The following is a 22,854-nucleotide window of genomic DNA, read 5'->3' as shown; positions in this document are numbered from 1 at the left end:
AGCAAACGTAGACATATTGTGACTCCTTTTAAAACCATCTTCTATAATATATAGCTATATTATTTATAATCAATATGCAAAAATACAAAGTTCTACTTGTGTAGGACTCAATTTAATGCGCTATTAAATTATTTTATAATTAATTATTAATAAATTTTAACTGATAGATGATAGATCGAGAGGTGAGAGCAGAGGAGAGGGTGGCTGCGAGCAGAGGAGGTGGTGGCGAGCATGTAGAGGAGATGGGGGTGGCGAGCAGTGCCCCGGCTTCAGACTCGTTTAACATGTTATATGTGCTAGTTATTTTTAAAACTAACACTTATAATATATTATATGTATCGATTTTTTTTAAATAGCGACAACTATAGCTACCTAAAATATCGGTTCTCTATTTTTTTTCTCCAAAAAGAGAAGCAGTCATGTCGGTTCTATACGAACAATGCATACGTAGCTTTCGCCTATTACGGGTTCTACAGTATCACACCTTGGGTTGTTTGAATCTAGGATTTTTTAAGTTCTCGTCGTATCATATGTTTGAACGTTAATTAGGAGTATTAAATATAGACTGATAACAAAATTAATTGTATAAGTAAAGGCTATTTCATTAGATAGAATTTTTAAGCATAATTAATCCACGATTAGTAAATGTTTAACTTAGCATCACATTCGCTAATCATAGACTAATTAGACTCAATGGATTTGTCTCGCTAAATAGTCCAGAGTATGAGGTGTATTTTATTAATAATCTATATTTAATACTTCTAATTAGTGTCCATCCAAAGAGTCACATGAAACAAACTGGGTCATCCAATCACCTAACCGGCTTCCCCTCGGATGTGTCATATCAAACATACATGACATATCAGTGAACAATAAGGTGTCGTTTGGATGCAGGAATTTTTTTTAAGTTCTAATCACATCGGATGTTTCGATGTTAATTAGAAGTATTAAATATATACCGATAACAAAACTAATTACATAAATAAAGGCTATTTCATTAGATAAAATTTTTAAGCCTAATTAATCTACGATTAGCAAATGTTTACTGTAGCATCATATTCACTAATCATGAGCTAATTAGGTTTAATAGATTCATCTCGCGAAATAGTCAAAGATTATGGATGAGTTTTATAATCAGTCTATATTTAATACTTCTAAGTAGTATTCAAACATTCGATGTGACAGAGATTAAAAAAAAAATTCTTGGAAACAAACATGGTCTAAAGAAGCATGTGCTAGATGTTTTCTCTTCATATATAGAGTAGACAAGCCGACTTTGATTAGAGTCGAAGGTAAGCATGCACTCAACATCAATCAGTGGACAGTGGCATCCTCTTCTTTGCTGCTACCTTTGCACAACACAATATCACAAGGTTAAAAAAGAATAACCACATTCTCCATTCCGACAGAACACCCAGATTAATAGCTAATGAAACGCAAGTTGGGCTGTAAGAATATATCGTGGCCTGGTAGAACAGTAGTGCATTACGGTACTGATCAGGTGACGCGGCAAATTTCAATTGACTAGCAGGCACAAATTTTTCTCAAGTACTTTGGAGGGCATACACAGGTTGGACCACCCACAATGGTTAAGCCGAGGAAATTCCCATCACGTGTTTACTGGCAAAGTACGCCCACTGGACCCCGGCCTAAAATTGTGTCAGGCCGGCGTGCCGTCTTTCGAGTCACCCGTGGATCACAACCGCGAGGGAGAAATGATTCGTGGCGCACCAGGGCACGGGCGCACGGCACGGCGACGCGCGCGATACGTGCCGTGGCAACCGACAAAGCCCGTACGCGCGCACGCTCCGCCTCCCCCACCGGCCGCGTGCGGCTCCCGTCCGTTTGCATGACGCCACATGATGCATCGGTGCCGAATCGATCGCTCGCTCGCAGCTCGCTAGCCAGCCGCTGGCCCTGCTGCCGCGCGAGATCGAACAAACAACTTTGGGTGGCGCGTTGTTGGCTTTGTTGGCCGAGCGCGTCGTGGTCACGGATGGTAACCGATACGTACCACCTACTTCGTAGTTGTAGACGTACGTCGTCACGTATAGTACGTACATTTCGTTTGTAGTTCTTTTTCCCTTGTAACTGAAGCTTGCGGTTTCGATTGATCGGTCGTTCGAGCGCTCTTTGTGGATAGTAGTATTGGCGGTGCTATGTTTTTGGCATGATTCGCTATTTCGCCAAGTTTTGAGAGGAAATAGAGTGCGCGTTCACCGGGAAAGAGTAGGTCAGTGATTTTTTGCCCTGGACAACATGAGTGCAGCTTTATGCGATGCAGTAACTGACACTGCCAGCAAAGGGACAGAACCATCGACCCCGATCATCATTCACCTTATCAAGCGACAAAAATTTAAGGCCAAGAGTGGTGGTACTAGTATATTGCCAAAACGTTATTGGCAAAAACGAAGACAATTATCATAGCACTCATTATCATGGCATGGCCATCGGACGGTATGTACAAGATGCACATCTACGCAGAACAAGGTGGATTTTTCTCCCTCTAGATCCTTCTACTGTCAGTACAAGAGAACATATACAGGACTACAGGAGTGAGGCAGTTAAGCAAATGATACGGGCTTCGGGGAGCACGATTAAGGGTCTGTTTGGGCTTCTTTTTGCTGTAGTTTTTTTTTTCAAAGGTTGTTTCTGCCAGAAGCTACCTTAAACGATCTATAGCTTCTAAAAATCTATAATTACATATTCTGAAAAATGAACTCAGAATCCAAAAGCTGGAGAAGCTGGGTTTAGAAGTTTTTACAGATTCTCAGAAGCTAACTACCGAGCAGCTGCTTCTCAGAATCTAAAGTTCCCTAAATAGGCTCTAAACAAGCTGAGCAGACGGTACCAATTCACCAATTCGAGTAAGTTTCAAGTAACCACACAGAAAAATCCCAATTAGCATTTGCTTTACCACTAAGGGACTGTAACCGCGCAGTCACATCAAAGCTGAATCTCCACCTTTATCCTAAGAAATCCCTAACAAAACCATGGATGATCCTCCATCCACACCATTATGGAAAAGCTGAAATGATCTAATCGCATCATAGTGGTAATCTCATCTTGCTTCCTGAATTCTGAAGGCACCCGTCTGGCTGTGAGCCTGTATGCCCAACTCCACTCCTGTGCAAACAGCCAGCAATACGCCAATGATGATCCACTCCGTATTTTACTGCTATTCGCAGTACATAGAAAAGCAGAGGAGCATCGTGCAAAACCGCGCGGCAAGGAACAGCAGCGAGAGCGACGTGGGGACAAGGGAGTCGACGATCTCCTCTCCCATCCGTGTGGGAGAAGGGAAAACGAGGAAAGGAGAGAGGGGCCCAAAAGGAAAAAAGACACCGTCCTCTACGATATCGCCCAAAAACGACCAGATCGTGCCATCGTGGGGGAGGGCGAGGAGGCGCCTGCCGGTGGTGGCCGCGAGGTTGATGCGTTGCCGCCGCGCATCGCAGTGACGACTGACGACACCCCCTCCTCTCCCCAACTCGCTGGCTCAGAGCAACGCCACCATTGGTACCGTACACCTGACAGGCTGACCACGCATCGACCGACCGCGCGCCATGGCCGCCGGCAAGCTCGGCCGCTGCGCCGTCGAGGGCACTCTGCAGGGCGGTTTCCGCTTCCAGAAGCGCGCCTCCGCCTCTAGGGACTAGGGGTAGGTAAAGTCGCCATCGCCTTTAACTTGGTTTTCTTGCTCCCTTTTGTGGCTTGAGTAGCACTACAGGTTTGTGCTTCTTGGCTGCTAGCGCCTAGCGAGCTCGGCGATGTGATCACTGATCAGCTCGCGATGCTAGCTTGCAGGACGCTGGTTGCGCCGTCGGTGGATTCATAAAAAATGCGCAATGCTTAGGCGTTCTTGGGAAGTAGCAGCAGCCAGGATAGTCAACACTGGCATCAGTAGAGTAGCTGCTGGGCGGGTGCTAGATTTGGCCTAACTAGTGTGATTCTACTGTTGCGGGCGACGCTCTAACCACCATCTTAATCACCTCCACGATTGGGGTCCACGAGAAGTGCTTGCCTTGCCTTCTCCTCCACCTGCAAGAGCAACAACTCAACACCCCCGTGTCCGTGTGGCTCCTCCCCGCCCAACGAGTAGGACGGGTCCTTGAATTCCAGTTTGCCTTTGCTGACCTGTTTGTTCTTTTGGATGTGACTGCTTTTCTGTCTCTTATAATGGTGTGATCTTGGCAGATGGTGTTGGGGTAGGGAAGAGTGAGAGAGGAGAGAAATGGGGGCGGTTGGCAGGGACGAGGTGGTGCAGTGGGACAAGATGGACGGAGGTGAGGTGGTCAATGGCGGCGGAGGTGGTGCGGGGAAGCTGGAGAGGATACTGGTTTCAGTGAGGCTGAGGCCTCTCAGTGACAAGGAGATTGCGAGAGGGGATCCGACGGAGTGGGAGTGCATCAATGACACCGCCATAATCTCCCGGAGCACCTTCCCGGACAGGCCAACGGCTCCGACTGCGTACTCCTTTGGTTAGTTCATCACATCCTGTTCTTTCTGCTTCTGTAGTTCATTAGTTCTGCATCCCATATATATTACATTCCAGTTGCTGCACATCAAGACAAACCTTGTTTATTTTTAACATCGGATGAAATTGAACCTTCCTGCAGTCCAGTTTTACAGATTGATGGTGATTTGTTACTAGAAATGTACATTGCTGTTTTGTTACAGCCAACAGAACACATGGTGCATCCCCGTTCCCAAACAAACAAATAAACTGATAAAACATCTTGAGAAATTAAGCTGGCACTCCTGAAATGGCATGTTTACTTACTTGGACTTTTTTTTTGTAGTGAAAAAACTACACAACACTAGAATATAGATAAGTGGGAGTTTAGTTTGCTCCAACCACAAGTATGCTCTTTAATGTTCTCACTTTCTTGTTGTGCATTTTTGGCACAACTCTGTTCTAATTGCAGATAGGGTATTCCGTTCTGACTGCGACACCAAACAAGTATACAAGGAAGGGGCCAGAGAGGTTGCCCTCTCTGTAGTTAGTGGCATTAACTGTTAAGTGCAAACCTATTACCTATCTTAACCAATTTGGTTTGATCAAAGCATTGCATGAACTCACTGAGCTCATTTTATTTCCTTTTATTTAATACAGCTAGTATTTTTGCATATGGTCAAACAAGTAGTGGAAAGACATACACCATGACTGGCATAACTGAATATACAGTGGAAGATATTTATGATTATATTGGCAAGGTAATCAACTACCCAGCTTAGTACTTATTAGTCTGAAATGACACGGTTTTAAATTATCAGGCTGATAAGCACGGTTATTTTGTAGCATGAGGAGAGAGCATTTGTCTTGAAATTTTCAGCAATAGAAATATATAATGAAGTTGTAAGGGATCTGCTAAGTGCAGAAAACACTCCTCTTAGACTTTGGGATGATGCAGAGGTCAAAACAACTCCCACTTGTTTCATAATTATTTTTTAAATCCTGCTCGGCTCCTGCATTATTAATGATCTTGGTGTGGTTTATTTTACAGAAGGGTACCTATGTGGAGAACCTTACAGAGGTTGTATTAAGGGACTGGGACCACCTCAAGGAGCTTATTTCTATATGTGAAGGTGCGATGTTGTTTGCGGTAGATTATTTAATTTACAGGTGATGATTACTGCCATCTGATTCTGTGTTTTTATATCAGCTCAAAGGAAAACTGGGGAGACATACTTAAATGAAAACAGCTCCAGATCGCATCAAATACTTAAACTGGTTTGTTCACTATACCGTCGCATGTATTAAAGAAAAGGCTTGGGTAAATGTGTAAAATTAATCTTGCATTGGACCATTATTTCTAACTTATCCATCTATTCTTTCAGACAATAGAAAGTTCTGCTCGTGAGTTCTTGGGTAAGGACAAATCAACTACACTTGTAGCTAGTGTGGTAAGTGACATTTGAATTTTGGTCTTATTTCTTTTTAATTTAGAAATGGTGAAGTTTAAGCATCTTTTGTTGTACCATGCAGAATTTTGTTGATTTGGCAGGAAGTGAACGTGCATCTCAAGCATTATCAGCTGGTGCTAGGCTGAAGGAAGGTTGTCATATTAATCGAAGTTTACTTACCCTAGGAACTGTCATTCGGAAACTAAGGTTAACACCGTGACTTAAAATTTTATGTAGCTCTGAGTTCCAGTTTCAATGCCTCACAGCGTTAGAGTATGGATGTTGTGTCTTTCATTTGATTACTTGCTTTCATCTATGCAGCAAAGTAAGAAACGGGCACATACCATACAGAGATTCAAAGCTCACTCGTATACTGCAACCTTCTCTGGGTGGTAATGCAAGAACTGCGATTATTTGTACAATGAGTCCTGCCCGTAGCCATATGGAACAATCAAGAAACGCTCTGCTATTTGCAAGTTGTGCAAAGGAAGTAGTTACAAATGCCCAGGTCAATGTAGTCATGTCTGATAAAGCACTAGTTAAGCAATTGCAAAAGGAGCTTGCTAGGTTGGAGAGTGAATTACGATATCCTGCTACCTATTCTAGTCTTGAAGCATTGGTGAAGGAAAAGGATAACCAAATCCGAAAGGTAAGTTCTACTTCTGACCTTTATGTGTTCATTCTTGCTCTTTCCAACTTATGATCCAAACCACCATTTCTATCCATTCTTTATGCTAGTTGTCTTCAATGACAACAGCACACCAACTTCTCACCATTTTGTAAAAGTTTCACATATTGTTCCTTGCAGATGGAGAAAGAAATTAAGGAATTGAAGTTACAACGTGATTTAGCTCAGTCTAGGCTTCAGGATTTGCTTCATGTTGTTGGAAATAACCATGTCTCAAAGCAATCCCTGGTATGAAGACTTCCTTAGTATTACTGTTTTGTTATAACCACATAAAGCTATTGACATTTTTCCTTCTATGTGCATGAAGGCTTCTGGGAGGAACTTTACCTTCGATGTTCCACAGACACATGAAGATGAACAATCAACAACCGAGTCATCAGAAGTTGTTGATAGTGTCCAAATTTTTAGGTTTCAAGGCCAGCGAGCGGCACAAAAGGAACATAAGCCTCAGCAATCTGAAAATAATGTGCAGTTTACTACTCCATCTAGGTATTCAGTCAGCAGTCCTCCCTTTAGTGGGATGCCCCCAACTAACATAAGAGATGATCTCCCACAGATCTCTAATGAAGATTCAGATGATATTTGCAAAGAGGTACGGTGTATAGAAACCAATGAAACAGGAAGAAATGAGTGTTTGGAATCATCGGTCATGCAGAGCAATAGTTTGCAAGACTCCAATGCAGATTCTAGTATGCACATAAATATTGATTCAAATCCATCCGTGAGTTCCAGGCTTCACAATGAATCACTTATTACCTTGGAGCAACATTTGGAAAATGTCAGAAAACCTTTTACTAGTATTGTAAAAGATCTGGGATCTTCAACACGTAATTCATCGAGCTCTAAAGTGCTGGGTAGGAGCAGGAGCTGTAGGTCTCTTACCGGTTCTAGTTTATTTGAAGATTTGGAGAAGGATGATCGCACCCCACCAAACAGAAGTTTCATAGACTTCCCTGGGAGACCTCAAAATTGTCAAAGAATGGGGTCTGCACTGAACTATGATGCTGAGAGTGAGACTCTATCAAGGGCAGGGTCAATGCTTTCTGAAATTACTACTACGAGGGGTGGACTGAAGACAAACAATTCTGTTGCAGGTGACACAGAGTTTACTGGCATAGGTGAATTTGTTGCTGAACTGAAAGAAATGGCACAAGTTCAGTACCAGAAGCAACTTGGCGGACAGGTGTGTCATACCTGTTTCAATTTACAAAAAAAGCAGATAGTTATTGTGCTTCATATTTTTAATTGCTCATGGAGTGCTTAACTAAAAATACTCTACCACTAATTGAACTTCCATTATACCACATTTAATTATGATTCGTGTTCTTTGTTCCAGAGTGAAAATGGAGACTTGGCAGAAGGGACCATCCAGAGTATAGGACTCAATCCGATTACAGATGCCCTGCGATCACCTTCTCGATGGCCCCTGGAATTTGAAAAGAAACAAGAAGAGATTATTGACCTTTGGCATGCATGCAATGTTTCTTTGGTCCATAGGACCTACTTTTTCTTGCTATTCAAAGGAGACGCAGCTGACTCCATTTACATGGAAGTTGAGCTTAGGAGGTTAACATTTCTCAAAGATACCTACTCCAGTGGAGCAGTAGCTAGTATCCCGAATATCTCTCTAGTTTCAAGGTAAATCATATTTGCGATTCATCATTTTTCTCATAAATTCACTGGTTCACAACATTACATCGGTATAATTAGTTGGATACTTGGAGACCTACTGATAAAATGACACGGTATGCAGTGCCAAGAAGTTGCATCGTGAAAGAGAGATGCTCTGCAGGCAGATGCAAAGGAGGCTCTCGATTGAGGAACGAGAGAGCATGTACACCAAATGGGGTGTCACGCTGACCTCCAAGAGGAGAAGGCTACAAGTCGCACGTCGCCTTTGGACCGAAACCAAAGATCTGGAGCATGTCAGAGAGAGTGCATCCCTTGTTGCTAGACTGATCGGACTCCTTGAGCCAGGGAAAGCCCTGAGGGAGATGTTTGGGTTAAGTTTCGCACCACAGCAATTCACTCGGAGATCATACAATAGCTGGAGGTATGGTGCTCTTCTCTGAACTGATCGAAGTTGAACCCACAAGACGCAACTGACAAAAGGATCTTTAACAGTTTTCCTGTTTTATTTTGATTTTAGGCATGTTCTTTTGTATAATATATATGTAGCTCACTTGCTATTTTTTGATTAAATGAAAACTTTGGTAAGATATATTTATCAATTTATCTATTTTAACATGATATATGACACGATTTTATCTCAAAGTTATATTTTTAGTTTTAATTTAATCCTTATAGAATTTCTACTGCACATACTGCCAGGTAGTATAATGAAATTAGATCGGTTGAATCCTAAGCAATGAACAAATGAACAACTCACGATCAGTCAAGTAAACCAGTTAACGACTGTAATGAACCTCGATCAGTATCCTATCCACCATGTTTGATGGATTCCAGGAAGTTATCCGTCAAACATCATCTAGATTCGGCTATTGTTTCTGGTCGAGTGTTCATATGTACTCCCACATGGAACACCTTTTAGGCAAAATTGGCTCGAAAGCATCAAAAGTTTACGTTTTTGGTTCTTAATAGCACTACCGTTTCACTTTAGTAGCACTAAAAGATTTCGTTTCTGTTCTAAGCACTTCTATTACATCTCGATCATTTGTCGTCTACTTTCACCAAGATGTACTCAGACATGCTCGAAAAAATTGTTTCCTACCCCGGTTCAAGGTTCAATCTAAACCAATCGATCCCATGTGCTTCTGTCGAGACGAGCTGCAACAGATCACGCTCTGTCGCTGCCGGTAGCGACCTCGCCCACAATGTCCCACAACACCTGAAGTGCCCACACCAAGGCCTGTGGCGGCCGCCCAGCCACAACTGTTCCGTTGCAGCCACATCGCTAACTCTTTCGAAGTGGGAGATGCCACTCCAATTTTTTTTACAGAAACAACACCAGAGAGAGATATATTCTATATAAATTACCAACTTTGCTAAATTAGAGTGCCATGCCAGCTTTGACAACATTGAAGGTGACTTGAAATGACTCTTTTGTCCCTGGTTTAACCATGGTAGAAACTGAATATACACCAAATATTTAAGCAATATTTGAGAAATTATATACAAATATATTTTTACAAAATATGATCTATCATGTTTAAAAAAGGTTGTTACATCGCGGGCAAAAAATGGTTACATGGGTTGTCATCTTCTATTATTATATTCGATGATCTTGTTCGAATTGCTCCATTTTTACCTGTGATGACCCTTTTTAAAAGATATATGCTATACCATATTTTTTTTATTATGTTTGTGTTTTTTAAATATTTGGTGTATACTCAGCGGCTAAAATAGTTAAATCGGGGACAAAAGAGTTTTTCATGTCACCGTCCCCGCTGCCAAATGCCAAAGCTGCCTATGGCACTCTAATTAAGCAAAATTAGTAATTTAGAAAGAACAAATATATCGCTTGTGATGTTTGTGTAAAATTTTTGAAAGAGTGGTATCTCAAGAGTGTCAGTGACAAATTGTTACCCCCCCCCCCCCCCCCCCCCCCCCCGCGTCTCCGACACGACATTATCCACATGAGGCATTAACTTGCATCAAGTTGCTGAAACATAAACTCACCTGTTGCATTAACTCGCCGAAACATGAATTTCAGATATTCACTTACATCGATGCACTGAGTGACCGAGGAACGAGGCATAGTCCAAAGGTGAGTGATGCAGCGGGGAAATTGCCGCACAGCGGAGGCACGAAGCCACCTGCGAGGACGAGGCAACGCCGCTAGCACTGGTCCAGTGGTAACTTTGCATCGAGACGACTTTGCAGTGGGTCCAGTGGTATACTTAACCGGAACTAGATGAAGAGAATTGATTAAATTGTGCAAGAAAGATATTTTTTGTTGCATATGATACGGTTATACCATGACTTGGCCCTGTTTAGTTTCTAAATATTTTTTTCCTAAAAATATCACATCGAATATTTGAATATCTAAATAGAGTATTAAATATAAATGAAAAAAAACTAATTACACAATTATGAGATAAATTATGAGACGAATATTTTGAGCCTAATTAGTTCATGATTAGCTATAAGCGCTACAGTAACCCGTAATGATGGATTAATTATGCTCAAAAGATTCGTCTCGCGGTTTGCAGATGAGCCGTGAAATTTGTTTTTTTTTCATTCGTGTCCGAAAACCTCTTTCGACGTCTGGTCAAACGTCTAGCGTGACACATGATTTTTTTCCCAGCTGAACACCCCTAAATAAAATCATAAGGATGTATTGTATTAATGTTACTGGGATATTAATGGGTAAGGTCATTAGATTCAGTACATCATACTTTATTTTCAATTAGATGTTCCTTTTGGAGGAAGAAGTGAACGAGTAGACCATGGTAAAGAAGCACCAACGGATCGAAACGTCTTATTCAATTTCATTCTGTTGGGCACACGCTAGTTTCTGGGGAAATTTCAGGGTAGTTTAAAGATGTTGCGTCGGACGAGCAGCTAACTACCATTTGTAAAGCGTTTGTCAAAGTCTATGGAAAAGAAGAGCAAGAGATAAAGCCACTCAGTCGCAATAAAGAATGTAGAATATGCTATTGTCAAAACACCAACACATGATCAAAGATAGGAAGCAACTAGCAAGCACCCAATATTTTCGTAAATCTACAACAGTAACTTTTATAATGCTCAATTGCTCAGCAGAGCGCACAATATTATCTGTACATGAATCGCCCTTCAGCTGAATGGATGAGTAGATCCTAGATTGATAATATTTGAGTGTACAAATAAAATAAATATATAAATAAATAGAAATTAAGACAAACTTGTGTATATATATATATATAGTTTTTAAATAATCACACCGTTTAAAAACTTAAAAAATAGAACTATGACAATCATTAATCAGTAAGAGGAAACGATACTAAAATTTGATCATATGCGAGCACTTGTATTAAAAGATTCCTTCGAACAAACCCAGTCCTAGCAATACACTAAAAAGAACGCAACGAATGGCTGGCACGCGCCTATATTCCCGGGATGCTTCTACGAATTCAGAAGAAAAAAAAAAGTTGAAACTCAACTAAAAATTTTAAAATATTAATGAATGATGGCTTAATAACTTAAACAATCTCGAAAATAATCTCGTTTTGTCGTCGCCACCACCATTATAATCTCATCACGACCACATCAACAGCGACCTCTTAACCCAAAAATCCAAAATCAAAAGTATCAAACCAGCGAGCGATCCTTAATCTTGAGGATAAACAACTCAACTCCCCCCCCGCCCGCATCCAACTCCAACCTCTCCTCTCCTCTCCTCTTCTCTTCTCATCGACGCGCAGATCTATCCCGCCTCCTCTCCCACCTCCGATCGTGAGCAGATCGGATTTATGCGGCCGTACTGCTTCTGCTGCTGCGGGAGCCAGCCATGTCGTGCAGCTTGAGCCGCGGCGAGGAGGAGGCCGGCAGGGGCGGCGGCGGTGCTGCGGCCGGGGCTCGCCGGTCGCAATGTCTAGCATGTCAGACTCGGGGACGGGGGGCCGCGGCGGCGTGGAGCTGATGGTGAAGCAGTTCCACCTCAAGGTGCTCGACGCCGTGCTCGCCGTGCGGGGGCCGCGCCCGCTGCAGCCGGCCGCGTCGGCGTCGTTCACGCGGCGGGACAGGTGGTTCCACCTCCCGCTCCACGATCCGCCGCCGCCGCTTCCCGCGGCGGAGGGAGTGGAGGCGCCGGCGCCGGGGGAGCCGCTCGTGGTGGATATCCACTTGGCCCCCGCCGGTGGCGGGGGAGCAGCGGGTGGGGATGTGGTGGAGAGGTGGACGGTGGCGTGCGAGCCCTGGCCGGACGCTGCGGCCGCGGCGGCGGGCGAGGGGATACCCGTGAACCGGGCATACAAGCGATGCATAACGATGCTGAGGTCGGTGTACGCCACGCTCCGCTTCCTGCCGGCGTACCGCGTCTTCCGCCTCCTCTGTGCCAACCAATCCTACAACTACGAGATGGTTCACCGCGTTAGATCTTTCGCCGCGCCGCTCTCCCGCGATGAGGAAGCCGCGATGCGCTCCTACAGCTTCGTTCCCGTCGAGACGCAGCACGGCCGCCTCGTCGTCTCTGTCCAGTACCTTCCCAGCCTCGCTGCCTTCAATCTCGAGATCTCCTCCCTGTCGCCCTCCATGTTAATCCCCGACTACGTGGGCAGCCCTGCGGCCGAGCCAATGCGCGCCTTCCCGGCTTCCCTCACGGAAGCAGCAGGCTCTTCTTTCCCGCTGTTTAATCAGCCACAGCGCCCGCACAGCTGGGCGCCGGCTGCGCTATGGGCACAGGCGCCGGCACAGCAAGCTAGCTTTTCTCCTCCGCAATTGCTCGACGCATCACCCACTCCATCGCCACCCAATTTTCCCAGCGGATATCTGCAACATCGTCCGAAGGTAGGTTCTGCACCAGTGAGCATACCACAGATAGGTGACAGGAGGAACCCCTTTCACCGTCCGATCACTTTCCCACCACCATCTCCGAGGAGATTAGGGGAGTCGGGAACAGGTAGTGCACAACAGTCTCCGTCAGAGAACAGCCGATCGTTAGGGAGGGGAGATGGACTTCGGATGATGGATCCCTATGCAAGCTTGTCGCCAGGACATAAGGTGATTCATGGTTTTAAAGCCTCTACCATGCGCTCAACTTATATTTGGTAGTTCTTGTGTATGCCTTATCTTCATCACTGCTCAATACTGAATCCTTCATGTGTGATAGAACTTTGAGGGTGTAATGCACTAAATTGATCTGGTATATCTGAAGTAGATTTTTCTGTTTGTATGTGGCTGACTAAAGCCTACTGGCATTTGCCTTAGAAACCAGAAAACCAGCTCTACTAAGAGCCACTTGAAGTCAAAGTTAGTTTCATGATTTTGTGCAAAATTTCAAGCTGTTATGTTAAGTTTAGCTTAAAGTTAAGTTGTCATCCGCAATTCGTGTTGTTATGTTAAGTTTATCTTCATGATATTGTGCAAAAACAATGTTTGATGGGGATGTCATAGTGCAAGCCATGATTATTAGTACTGGAGTTGAAGCAGCCAAATACTGTTAGTATATATACCAACAGATTACATATTAGGGCCTATCATTAGTTGTCAGCTATTTCGATTAAAATGAATACATCATTTAGTACTAGATGAAACAGAAGTGACGGCTGTTGAGTTAGTGATTTTCTGAGGCTTTCCTCCAAAGCAGCTTTTAATATTCAAATGGCTGGCATTTTTTGGATTATCCCTGTGTGTGGTAATATTTGTCTGTCCTTGTATTTTAAATTTTTATGTACTGGATTGCCTTTATGGGACTTAACTTATCCTCCACACTAACTACGGATAACTTATTTATGAATTCAAATGGCTCTCCTCCAGCTATTGGAGCTAGAAAAACTGATGTACTCCCTCCGTCTCATAATATAAGGGATTTTGTTTCGAAAAAAAATAGGAGGAAGACAAAAAGGATTATGGTACAGGTTGTTGCGGGTAAGATTGGGAGAATTTTGAATGAAAATTGATTGATTGGGCAACTAATACTTTAGAATCCCTTATATTGTGGGTCAAAATTCAAATGCTTGGATCCCTTATATTATGGGATGGAGGTAGTAATTAACCCATGAGTTTTCTTTGACACTATTTTATCCATGTGCAGGGCAAGGACAGTAAGGATGAATCTGGCAGGTTCTCTGCACTCTCCTGTGATTCCCCTCGACGAGATGATCTAGATGATGCAGATTATCCTTTTGCTGTGGATGATGTTGATACACCAACTTCCCAGCCTGGGTATGTATAAATAACTTTTAAATAATGCTATCTATATTTGTGTCATTTGCTAGTCAGTAGTGCATTGGATAAAGTGAGATGTAAATTGCATGAAGTCTCAGCTGTTCATATGAAATTCAAAATAATAAGTCAACTTAGTGTCCATGGAAATAGTTGTTAAGGAATGCTAGAGGCAATCTGGTTGCATAGATATTTGATTCTTGTAGCTTGCAGAACCTATTGTGTTTCACATTATTTGATTTTGTCAAAAGTTTGCACATTACTTGAGGATACTGAGGATTTAAAAACCTTGGCAAAAGTAATGTTGGAACAACAGTTAGAGATAGCAAAAAAGGGGGGAAATGAGGGTAGTTGGCTTAGTTTAACATGGGCTCGGTTTGTCTTGCAACAGCTCTGTCTATATTCAGTTCACGGTGAGGGTCTAGATTTTGCGTAATTACCAGATCTTAAGTTTCTTTGCAGTATAAATTAGAGAGAATGCAATCATATATCACTACTATATCAAAGATAAGAGCTGCTACAAGTGCCAAGCACAATTTTGGACTTGAGTCAGTGACTGATTTTTTTATTTGTCACATATAACCTTATGTAACCTTACAGTCATATTCAACAAGTTTTAACGTAGGAAAATATCAGAGATCTTATATTCAGCATTTCATATCTTATTGCAAAACTTAGATCAAAGTACTCATAAAAGATTAAATTGTACTGGTGATCATCAAACATATCCTACACGTGCAACTGTGCAAGTAGGTCTGTTATGGCTTGGCCCTGGACTTAGCTAAATGGATCTAAACAAGCAAATAATACATTAACTAATATTTAACCAATTAATTCTTTAGTCACGCGTCTTCTGTAGCACATCATCTGGCTTGCTGGATCAACAGAATCTGTGCCCCCACATAACAAGGTCATGGCACTAAAATCTATGCCATCATCGTAGCTGACATGGCATTGATGGGTTAGGCAAATTAACTTGCTAATGACCTCTATGAGGACTTAATGAGGTTTATTTACTTATATTACGTCAAGAATCTAAGCTAGGTGAACTACTTGCATGTATGGGACAAGTTTGATGATCATTGAGGCACTCACATAAATTGCACTATATTTGACATATTTTTGAGTCTAAATCTCATTCCAACAGAAACTGCTATGATTTTATATGAACTCCCCTACCCCCGAATCCCTGGTATTCCTTTGGTTAAACAAGTCTAAATCTCATTCCAACAAAAACTGATGTGATTTTCTATGAATTCCCCCCCCCCCCCCCCCCCCCCCCCCCCCCGAATCCCTGGTATTCCTTTGGCTAAGCAAGTTGACTATGTTGCAAAACATTTCAATCGCATTTTCCACCAATCTCACCTGATTGTCTAATCTCATTAATGCAAAATTCATCACATATAATATTTCCCTTCCTTCCTGAGTTCCCCCATGTCCCCTGATGGCCTGTGCATGCTGGCAGGCCAGCACAAATAGGGGTGATAATGGCCCAAGGCCCTTGGGTCCTTTCACAACCCTTTTAAACCTATTGAACCCTTAAATATTTTTAGTTTAAAAACCTATATAATTTCAGCCCACCCCATTTTGGACCCTAACCCATAAATTTTGTATAGAAAAGCTTGGGCCTGTTACCACCCCTAAACACAAACAAGACCCAGAATCTAGTTCTTTTTTTTCCTTTACAATATGGGGGTATTCACATACAGTTCACCATAAAAATCAGTTACAACAACACTTGAAACAGAAATCCAACCTCCAACTCCAAGACACCAACTTTTGGAACCGGCCACTGTGCCACCATATAGGGAGTGACAAGAAAAGGGAGGCAGATAGAAGGAAGAAAATACAAACCCTTTGTGATGATCGCTTGTGGACCCATATACTTGCTTACAAGGGCATTGATGGCTGCTTGAAACTTGAATGGTGACAAATGACACAGAAAAACCAGATGGACTGGCACATGGGGAGGGTAATCAGATTTTAATTGATTATTCAGGGATGCTGATTGCTGACTATCTGGTTCTTTGGTTGAAGGTCAAATTTCATAGCTTTAGGAAGAGTGGAGTGCCCAAATGGAATTTTCCTTTTACCTTTCTCACACTCACTCATAAATTAAAGATAAATGTTTGCTTGTTTGGGTGGTCGTTGATATGTGGTGCTACACTAGGAAAATTCTTTCCAATGCATGGAGGTACAGTTGTTGCTTGATATCTACATTGTGTTTTGAGTAAGATGATTAGTCTATTTGACAATTCAACCTGGCATCATATATTCCTTTAACGCAGCACCCTATATTAACAAGAGATTCAGCTGTAATATAACCTTTTCTTGATATGCGTCTGTCTGTTATTCACCCAATTAATCTTCAGCTTTGTTGAGCTATACCCATGGTCTTTTGATAAAATGGCACAATGCTGTATGTCTCTTGAGTCTTTGCAGTGTATAAGTGTAGTTCTACTATTTGTTTCCTTCATTTCCACTGCCGAGTTCTTGCAAATCTAACATCGTTTCCGTATCCTTATACAATGTACAGGAGCAGCGATGGAAAGGAAGCTAGAGATCAGGCAAGTTCGTCGTCCCATAGATCACAAGATGCTGCAGTTGGCTCTTTGGTGCACCTGCTCAAAACTGCGCGTCCTCTGCGAAATCCTAACTCTCCATCTCAAGTTCGATTGTCTAATGAAGCAGCCTCAACGGTTGAGTCTAATGAAGCAGCCTCTACCAGTTCGATTGTCTCCCGTCGGAAATCTGATGCACTCGAGAAGCTTCAATCATTTAAAGAAATCAAGGAGAGGTTGATGTCCCGGAGTAGAGCAAAACAGCAAGAGTCACCGGAAAAACCGAAACAGCAAGAGCCACCAGAAAAACCATAGCTCCGTTCTTCCCTTTGTGAACTTCACAATTGAAGATCACCAACCACAGACCGGGCTATACGGTGAGCTCAGTGACTTTGTGCTGAGGAGTTCGTGTATATATAACTGATGGTCTGATGCTTTTAGTTAAAGAGGATACAAGTCACCACTGATTTCTGCGAGAATCCCTCGCCATTCTTGAACTCTAGAAGATTTGTGCTACTGTTTATACGCTTTTATACGGTAGGTGTGCGCCTCTTGATGAAGGTAGCAGCTCCAGCGCGTGCGTGTGTAATTATGTGACTACTGAACTGAGTGTTCGGTAAATTAAAGTATCTATATTCAAACTTCCAGAATTTTCAGATGCTAATATTGGACTTTTGCTTTTGCTTATACATATAAACTAAAATTTGTATTTTTAACCTTGACTATAGAGTTGATTTAGGGATTCTTAACTATAGAATTGATTTGGGGGTTTCGTAGTTTATTTTTAGGTTTGACTTTTAAATCGCTAAGAACAAATATATAAAAATTCTAATCATAATTATTTAAATTATTTTTTCATTGGTGATTTAGCCGATAGGAGGTGTGATGAGCCCCGTTTCCCGTTTGCAATACAGTCCATTTCTCGTACCTTTTTATAATCTCTGTGCTCAAAGGCCTTATTGCAGAGTTTGGTTGTATTGATATTGGTCTGGGATTGAGAACTACTACTACGGCCGGTGAGTATAAGGTAACTTATGCCCTGGCACGGAAAACATGATAATAGATTAACACATGATTAATTAATTATTAATTATTAAAAAAATATAAAATAGATTAATATGATTTTTTAAAACAACTCTCTTATAGAAAATTTTTATAAAAATATACCGTTTAATAGTTCGAAAAACATACGCGCCAAATACGAGAGAGGTAAGTTAACTTATCGTCCAAGCCGAACGCGGCAAGTGGTAATTCATTTCTTCCCGCGAGTTCCCAGCTCTTTGCGTGCAGGCTCAACGCAGAAGAGGAAAGCCGCGACCCATCGTTAGGAGGCCTCGAAGGCTCGAATCTAGTATTATGACTTCTGGACCGCAGAAACAGTGGCCTCGTAGACTGGTTTATGCTGGAAAGAACCCTCGTATAGGGCCGGAAAGATTATTCATTACATAGGCCCATTTCTACTGGAGATCAATGGCGCAAAGCCGCAAAGAACAGCAGACCAGTGATGACTGGTGAAGTGGTGAGTGGTGACGCCCGCCGCTGCGGCACTTCCCGCTGACCAAATGGTTTGGCTCGGTGCCTCGAAATACTTCCTCCCTACTGTGCTATTTTTCTTTCCAACCACATATGTCACACAAGGACTTTGGACTCCTTTGAAACACAAAAATCCAAAAGACAGGAAAGAGAAAACATAGAAATCAAGTGGCATCTCCAATTGAGCAATGGGAATTATAGAAATTGTGCAAAATTTCTTGTGTGGAAGCTTCGTAAGAAATGTATAGGATCTTAGGGCTGGTTTGTTTGGAGGAATTTCAGTCTATAGGAATAGAAAAAATGAAGTAATAATAACATATGTATGTGTCAATGTGTTGAAATATTTCTAAGAGATTTGAATGGATGTAAACTTTTCTATATTTTTCTTAACAAATTATCAGAAAAAAAATTTTTCCTTTGTTTTTCCCATAATTAATGACTTACATAAGAATTAATTCTTAAGAATATATATATATATATATATATATCGTGTTTTAATAGCACATACTCATAGGTGCCCGCCATACGTTGCTCTTTGCCTACGACATTGAATGTGATAGATATGGTAGTTGAGGGGCTTAGTCGCCCCCTCCTGTTCCCAGCCAATCTCCTAGCTGAGGAGGCTAGCACTGTATTGTTTTTTGTCGGTCTTTGGCGCATAGAGAGCTATAATATTTAAGATTTATGCTCAAACTCGACAAGTTGGATCAGCTATTATCTTCTTCTCTAGCGAGCTATCTATGGTGTTCCCCCGCTTCCTTCGTGAAGGCGTGATCGAAGTCTTATTGATTCATCGAGGTTGGCTTCTAGGTACCTAAGTGAACTTCTTCTGTGGTTAGCCATGGATTTTTTTTTGATATCGTTATCATTACTACATCGATTTGGTCTCCAATATCTATGTGCTTTTTATTTCTTTTGAAGCCTTTCTTTGTTTATTTTAGACAATTTTGGTTATTTACCCATATGTTGAGGGCTTATCTGTAAAACTTCTTGTACTTCATAAAGCTACCGTTTGTTTGTACTCTACTTAAAAAAAAAATATGTAGACAACTATTGCATCATATTTTATTAACAAATTTTACTTTGGATCGTCCTTTTACCGATCGTTTTATTTTCACTAAGTAATTTTATAGTTATTGTAATTTAGACCACTCTAAACCACATTTTTACACATGGCTCACAAGGGTAATTTTATAGTTATTGTAATTTAGACCATTCTAAACCACATTTTTACACATGGCTCACAAGGCTCTCCATTCGTTGTACACTTGTACTAATCGTTGTTTTGCCAAGGCTCACAAGGCTCGAGCCAGCAAAGGAGCTGAAACCTTCTTCGACCTAGCGAAGCAAAGGTGACGGCTCGGCCCGCAGACTCTAGAAGTAGAGACGAGAGTATCATATTCCTCCTGCAAATAACAATGGCACAGCTCTAGAAAAGTCGAGATCATAGAAGTGGCAACAGCTAGAGATAGCGTTCACACTTCTTTCGAACGGAAACTAAACCGGCTATTATTCATGCGCACGGCACCGAAAGGAGGAGAAAAACCGGCCGGCGGAGTCGCCAGCCGTATCCTATCCTGTGCATCCGCGAGATGCGTCCGCGAGCGAAACCCCTCCCTCCTCGCTCGTTTCACCTCTATCTGCGGACGGTGCAGCGCGCGCGCGCCTCGCCTCCACTCCGTGCGTCGACCGATCGGACGCCCACGGCCATCGACCAGAATTAAACGTTGCTCTGCAGTCGGCACCGGCACCGGCACGGCCACCCATACTCCGCCCCCCGTGCCTGCCAACCTGCGTACTCGCTCTCACGCGTGTCCACTCCCGCCGGTCACCACTCGCTCGCGGCGTCGCGCGTGCACCCCACCCCGCGCCGCCCTTTCGGCTACTAGTAGCCAGGGGGCGCCGGGCGCTAGCACCGAAGGCCGCCTTGCGGCGTCCAAAGTCTTCTCGCGTAAAATCAGATATCGGCAAGCGGCGCTCGCTATTTTCGATCGGCGGTGCCCCTGGCTGGTGCCCACGGTCTCCACGACCTCCCTCGTCTTTTAATTTCTTATTTTTAGGCTGTTTCCTATATAGTAAGGTTGAGCTCAGGAGAGATTATAGCGATTGTTTGGTGTTTTATGGAAAAAATTAAATGGTATATTTGTAAAAAAAATAAATTAGAAAGAAAACTTTTATATACGTGTTTTTAGTGATCTAAAAATCAAAATTTAAAAATAAATTTTGGTGAAAATCCTAAAATTAACTCTAAATTTAAGATCAAAAATTTTATTTTTGGGTTATAAACATAAATACAAGCGAAAAGATAAGGTGCATAGTACTTTTAAGAAGGGGTGTGAGGGTAAGCAGGAGATAAAATATTTAAGAAGGGGTGTGAGGGTAAGCAGGAGATAAAATAGAAAGAATCTTGGATAAAAAGAGATTAATGGGACAAATAATATTTTGAGGATTGAAAGGCTCGAAATGCATATATATATATATGTATATATATATATATATATATATTCATAGCAATTTAATTTAAATTAAGACCAAAAATAAACTACGATGAAAAGACCTTAAAATCAACTCCAAATATAATGCTAAAAATTTAAATTTTAGCATATAAGCATAAATGAAGATGAAAAGATAGGATATAAGATATAAAATATTTTTTTTTCAATATATACACCTAACATATATATTGGTTCATGAATGAATATGATAAAACGGTAGGAGTACGTGATTATGTATGGCAACTAGGCAAGATAACTCGTCCGTCGTCGCTCGATCACGCATTCACGCTTGCTCCACAACTCGCAGGATCGACCAAGCGCAACCGTCCGGACCGATCGGGCGCGCAAACGTCAGAGGCGGCGCTGCACCACGCACGCACGCACGCGCACTCGCTTTACCAGCGGATGTGATCGGTGCAAAACTGCAAGCCTAGATACATGCTATTCATTTCGTTCTTGAGAAGGATGGAGGAAGATGGAACTAGAGGCGCTAGCCTACATATAATCCATAGCATATTCCTAGCTAAATTTCTAAAACTACTGCCGCCCAGATCGCGATTCTTTGGCACCGTACTGATTGGTGGATCGCGCACGCTAACAAATTTTCTTGGCATCACCTTGCTATTATTGTATCCATCTGACGTTTCAAACATGCGTACGTACGTGGTGTGTGTTGGTTTATGCTCAACTGAACATCTATCTTTCTCTAACCGAACCTGTTATCTCAGTGACGTCGACGTGGTTGAATTATAGCTACCGGGTGGTTCTCAACTCTATCGTCCTATTAACTCTTGATGCCGCATGGAAATTTCGCTGAAAAACCAGAGTACGCCCCTTGGCAACACATACAAGCTAGGGGCGTGAATTGGAAGACACAAGATACAAAAGTTCAAAAGAATATAATACATGTCTCTCCAATCACGAGCACGAAGGCGTTGAATCGAGGTATTTAGTCCAGCCTTTCTTTATCATTCCTTTGGAAGTTCCAATACGTTTTCGCTCCCTGTCCCTCTCACTCCGGCTAAAGGAGCATTTTTTCTTCCGGTTTCCTCCAATTTCCTAGTGGAGCATCCAATAACCTCTTTTCAGTGATCCATCTGTGCTAATTTTTATTGATGCGTACCACTAATACCCAACAAAGCAGCAGGGGCGTCCAGCATTTTATCGTTCACATGTACTTTTTCCCTAACTTTTACATATATTGCATCAAGCTTATTATGAGCATCGGCCCTTTTCCTGTTATATCGCATCTTTTGTGGCACTTTTGCTGTTCTATATCGCGCATTATTAGGTGTTGTGGTATGCTGTGCACCATCACATCCATTCTGCACTACCGTAGAAGATATTTCGTAGCTTAGCTAGACATAATATATATATATATAGTCTGTAGACATGTTTGTGCTGTTCACAACATGTTTTTGCTGATTAACATAAGATTATCAAAAGATGTGCAGACAGATAGTGGATTGATTTATTATCATGCAGTACTTAATTCATAGGAATGACTATATTTGTATTTTAACTTTGCATTTAGTAATATACTCACCTTGTTTTTTATCCCTCCTCCCCCAATGAATTTTTTTTAGTAATTGGCTGAGGGGACTGTCTAGAACCATGATAAAAAGGTTTTATTTTGTCCTAGTGCATTATGTTGGTCGATTGGCATTGTCAAATGATAAAATATCTGATAACAGAAAAATGTTTAACCCTATACGAGTTACTTTTAGCTGGCCCCAATATTAATATATAATAATATTATCGTAGGAGAAGTAGGATGTTATATGGTAATGTTGCTACACTCTTGGGATCATCCGTCAAAAACTTCTTGTTCTGTTACGAGTGG

The 22,854-nt window shown here is 42.0% G+C and overlaps 2 protein-coding genes across 3 annotated transcripts; both read left to right on the top strand.

Annotated features, from left to right (window-relative positions):
• The first annotated feature begins 3,373 nt into the window (after positions 1-3,373).
• Positions 3,374-8,851, top strand: LOC102704415 (kinesin-like protein KIN-7F). 2 transcript variants are annotated; one of them, XM_040523498.1, is made up of 14 exons: positions 3,374-3,661; positions 4,198-4,481; positions 4,929-5,018; positions 5,117-5,217; positions 5,303-5,416; positions 5,508-5,589; positions 5,667-5,734; positions 5,842-5,907; positions 5,990-6,114; positions 6,229-6,556; positions 6,716-6,823; positions 6,903-7,778; positions 7,932-8,233; positions 8,349-8,851. In XM_040523498.1, the coding sequence occupies exons 2-14, from the start codon at positions 4,235-4,237 to the stop codon at positions 8,665-8,667; spliced, it is 2,826 nt and encodes a 941-aa protein (XP_040379432.1). In that variant the 5' UTR covers positions 3,374-3,661; positions 4,198-4,234; the 3' UTR covers positions 8,668-8,851. The 2 variants fall into 2 exon arrangements, with proteins under 2 accessions (XP_040379432.1, XP_006652585.1); XM_006652522.3 differs by having other exon boundaries at positions 3,374-3,665.
• Positions 8,852-11,813: 2,962 nt separating this feature from the next.
• Positions 11,814-17,628, top strand: LOC102704140 (autophagy-related protein 13a-like). The gene is made up of 3 exons (XM_040523556.1): positions 11,814-13,258; positions 14,292-14,422; positions 16,959-17,628. Exons 1-3 carry the CDS (start codon positions 12,128-12,130, stop codon positions 17,296-17,298), a joined length of 1,602 nt encoding a protein of 533 aa, XP_040379490.1. The 5' UTR covers positions 11,814-12,127; the 3' UTR covers positions 17,299-17,628.
• The last annotated feature ends 5,226 nt before the right edge of the window (positions 17,629-22,854 follow it).

This window comes from Oryza brachyantha, chromosome 4, assembly GCF_000231095.2.
Source record: "Oryza brachyantha chromosome 4, ObraRS2, whole genome shotgun sequence".
Classification (NCBI taxonomy): domain Eukaryota; kingdom Viridiplantae; phylum Streptophyta; class Magnoliopsida; order Poales; family Poaceae; genus Oryza; species Oryza brachyantha.
This window is presented reverse-complemented; position numbering and strand designations above follow the sequence as displayed.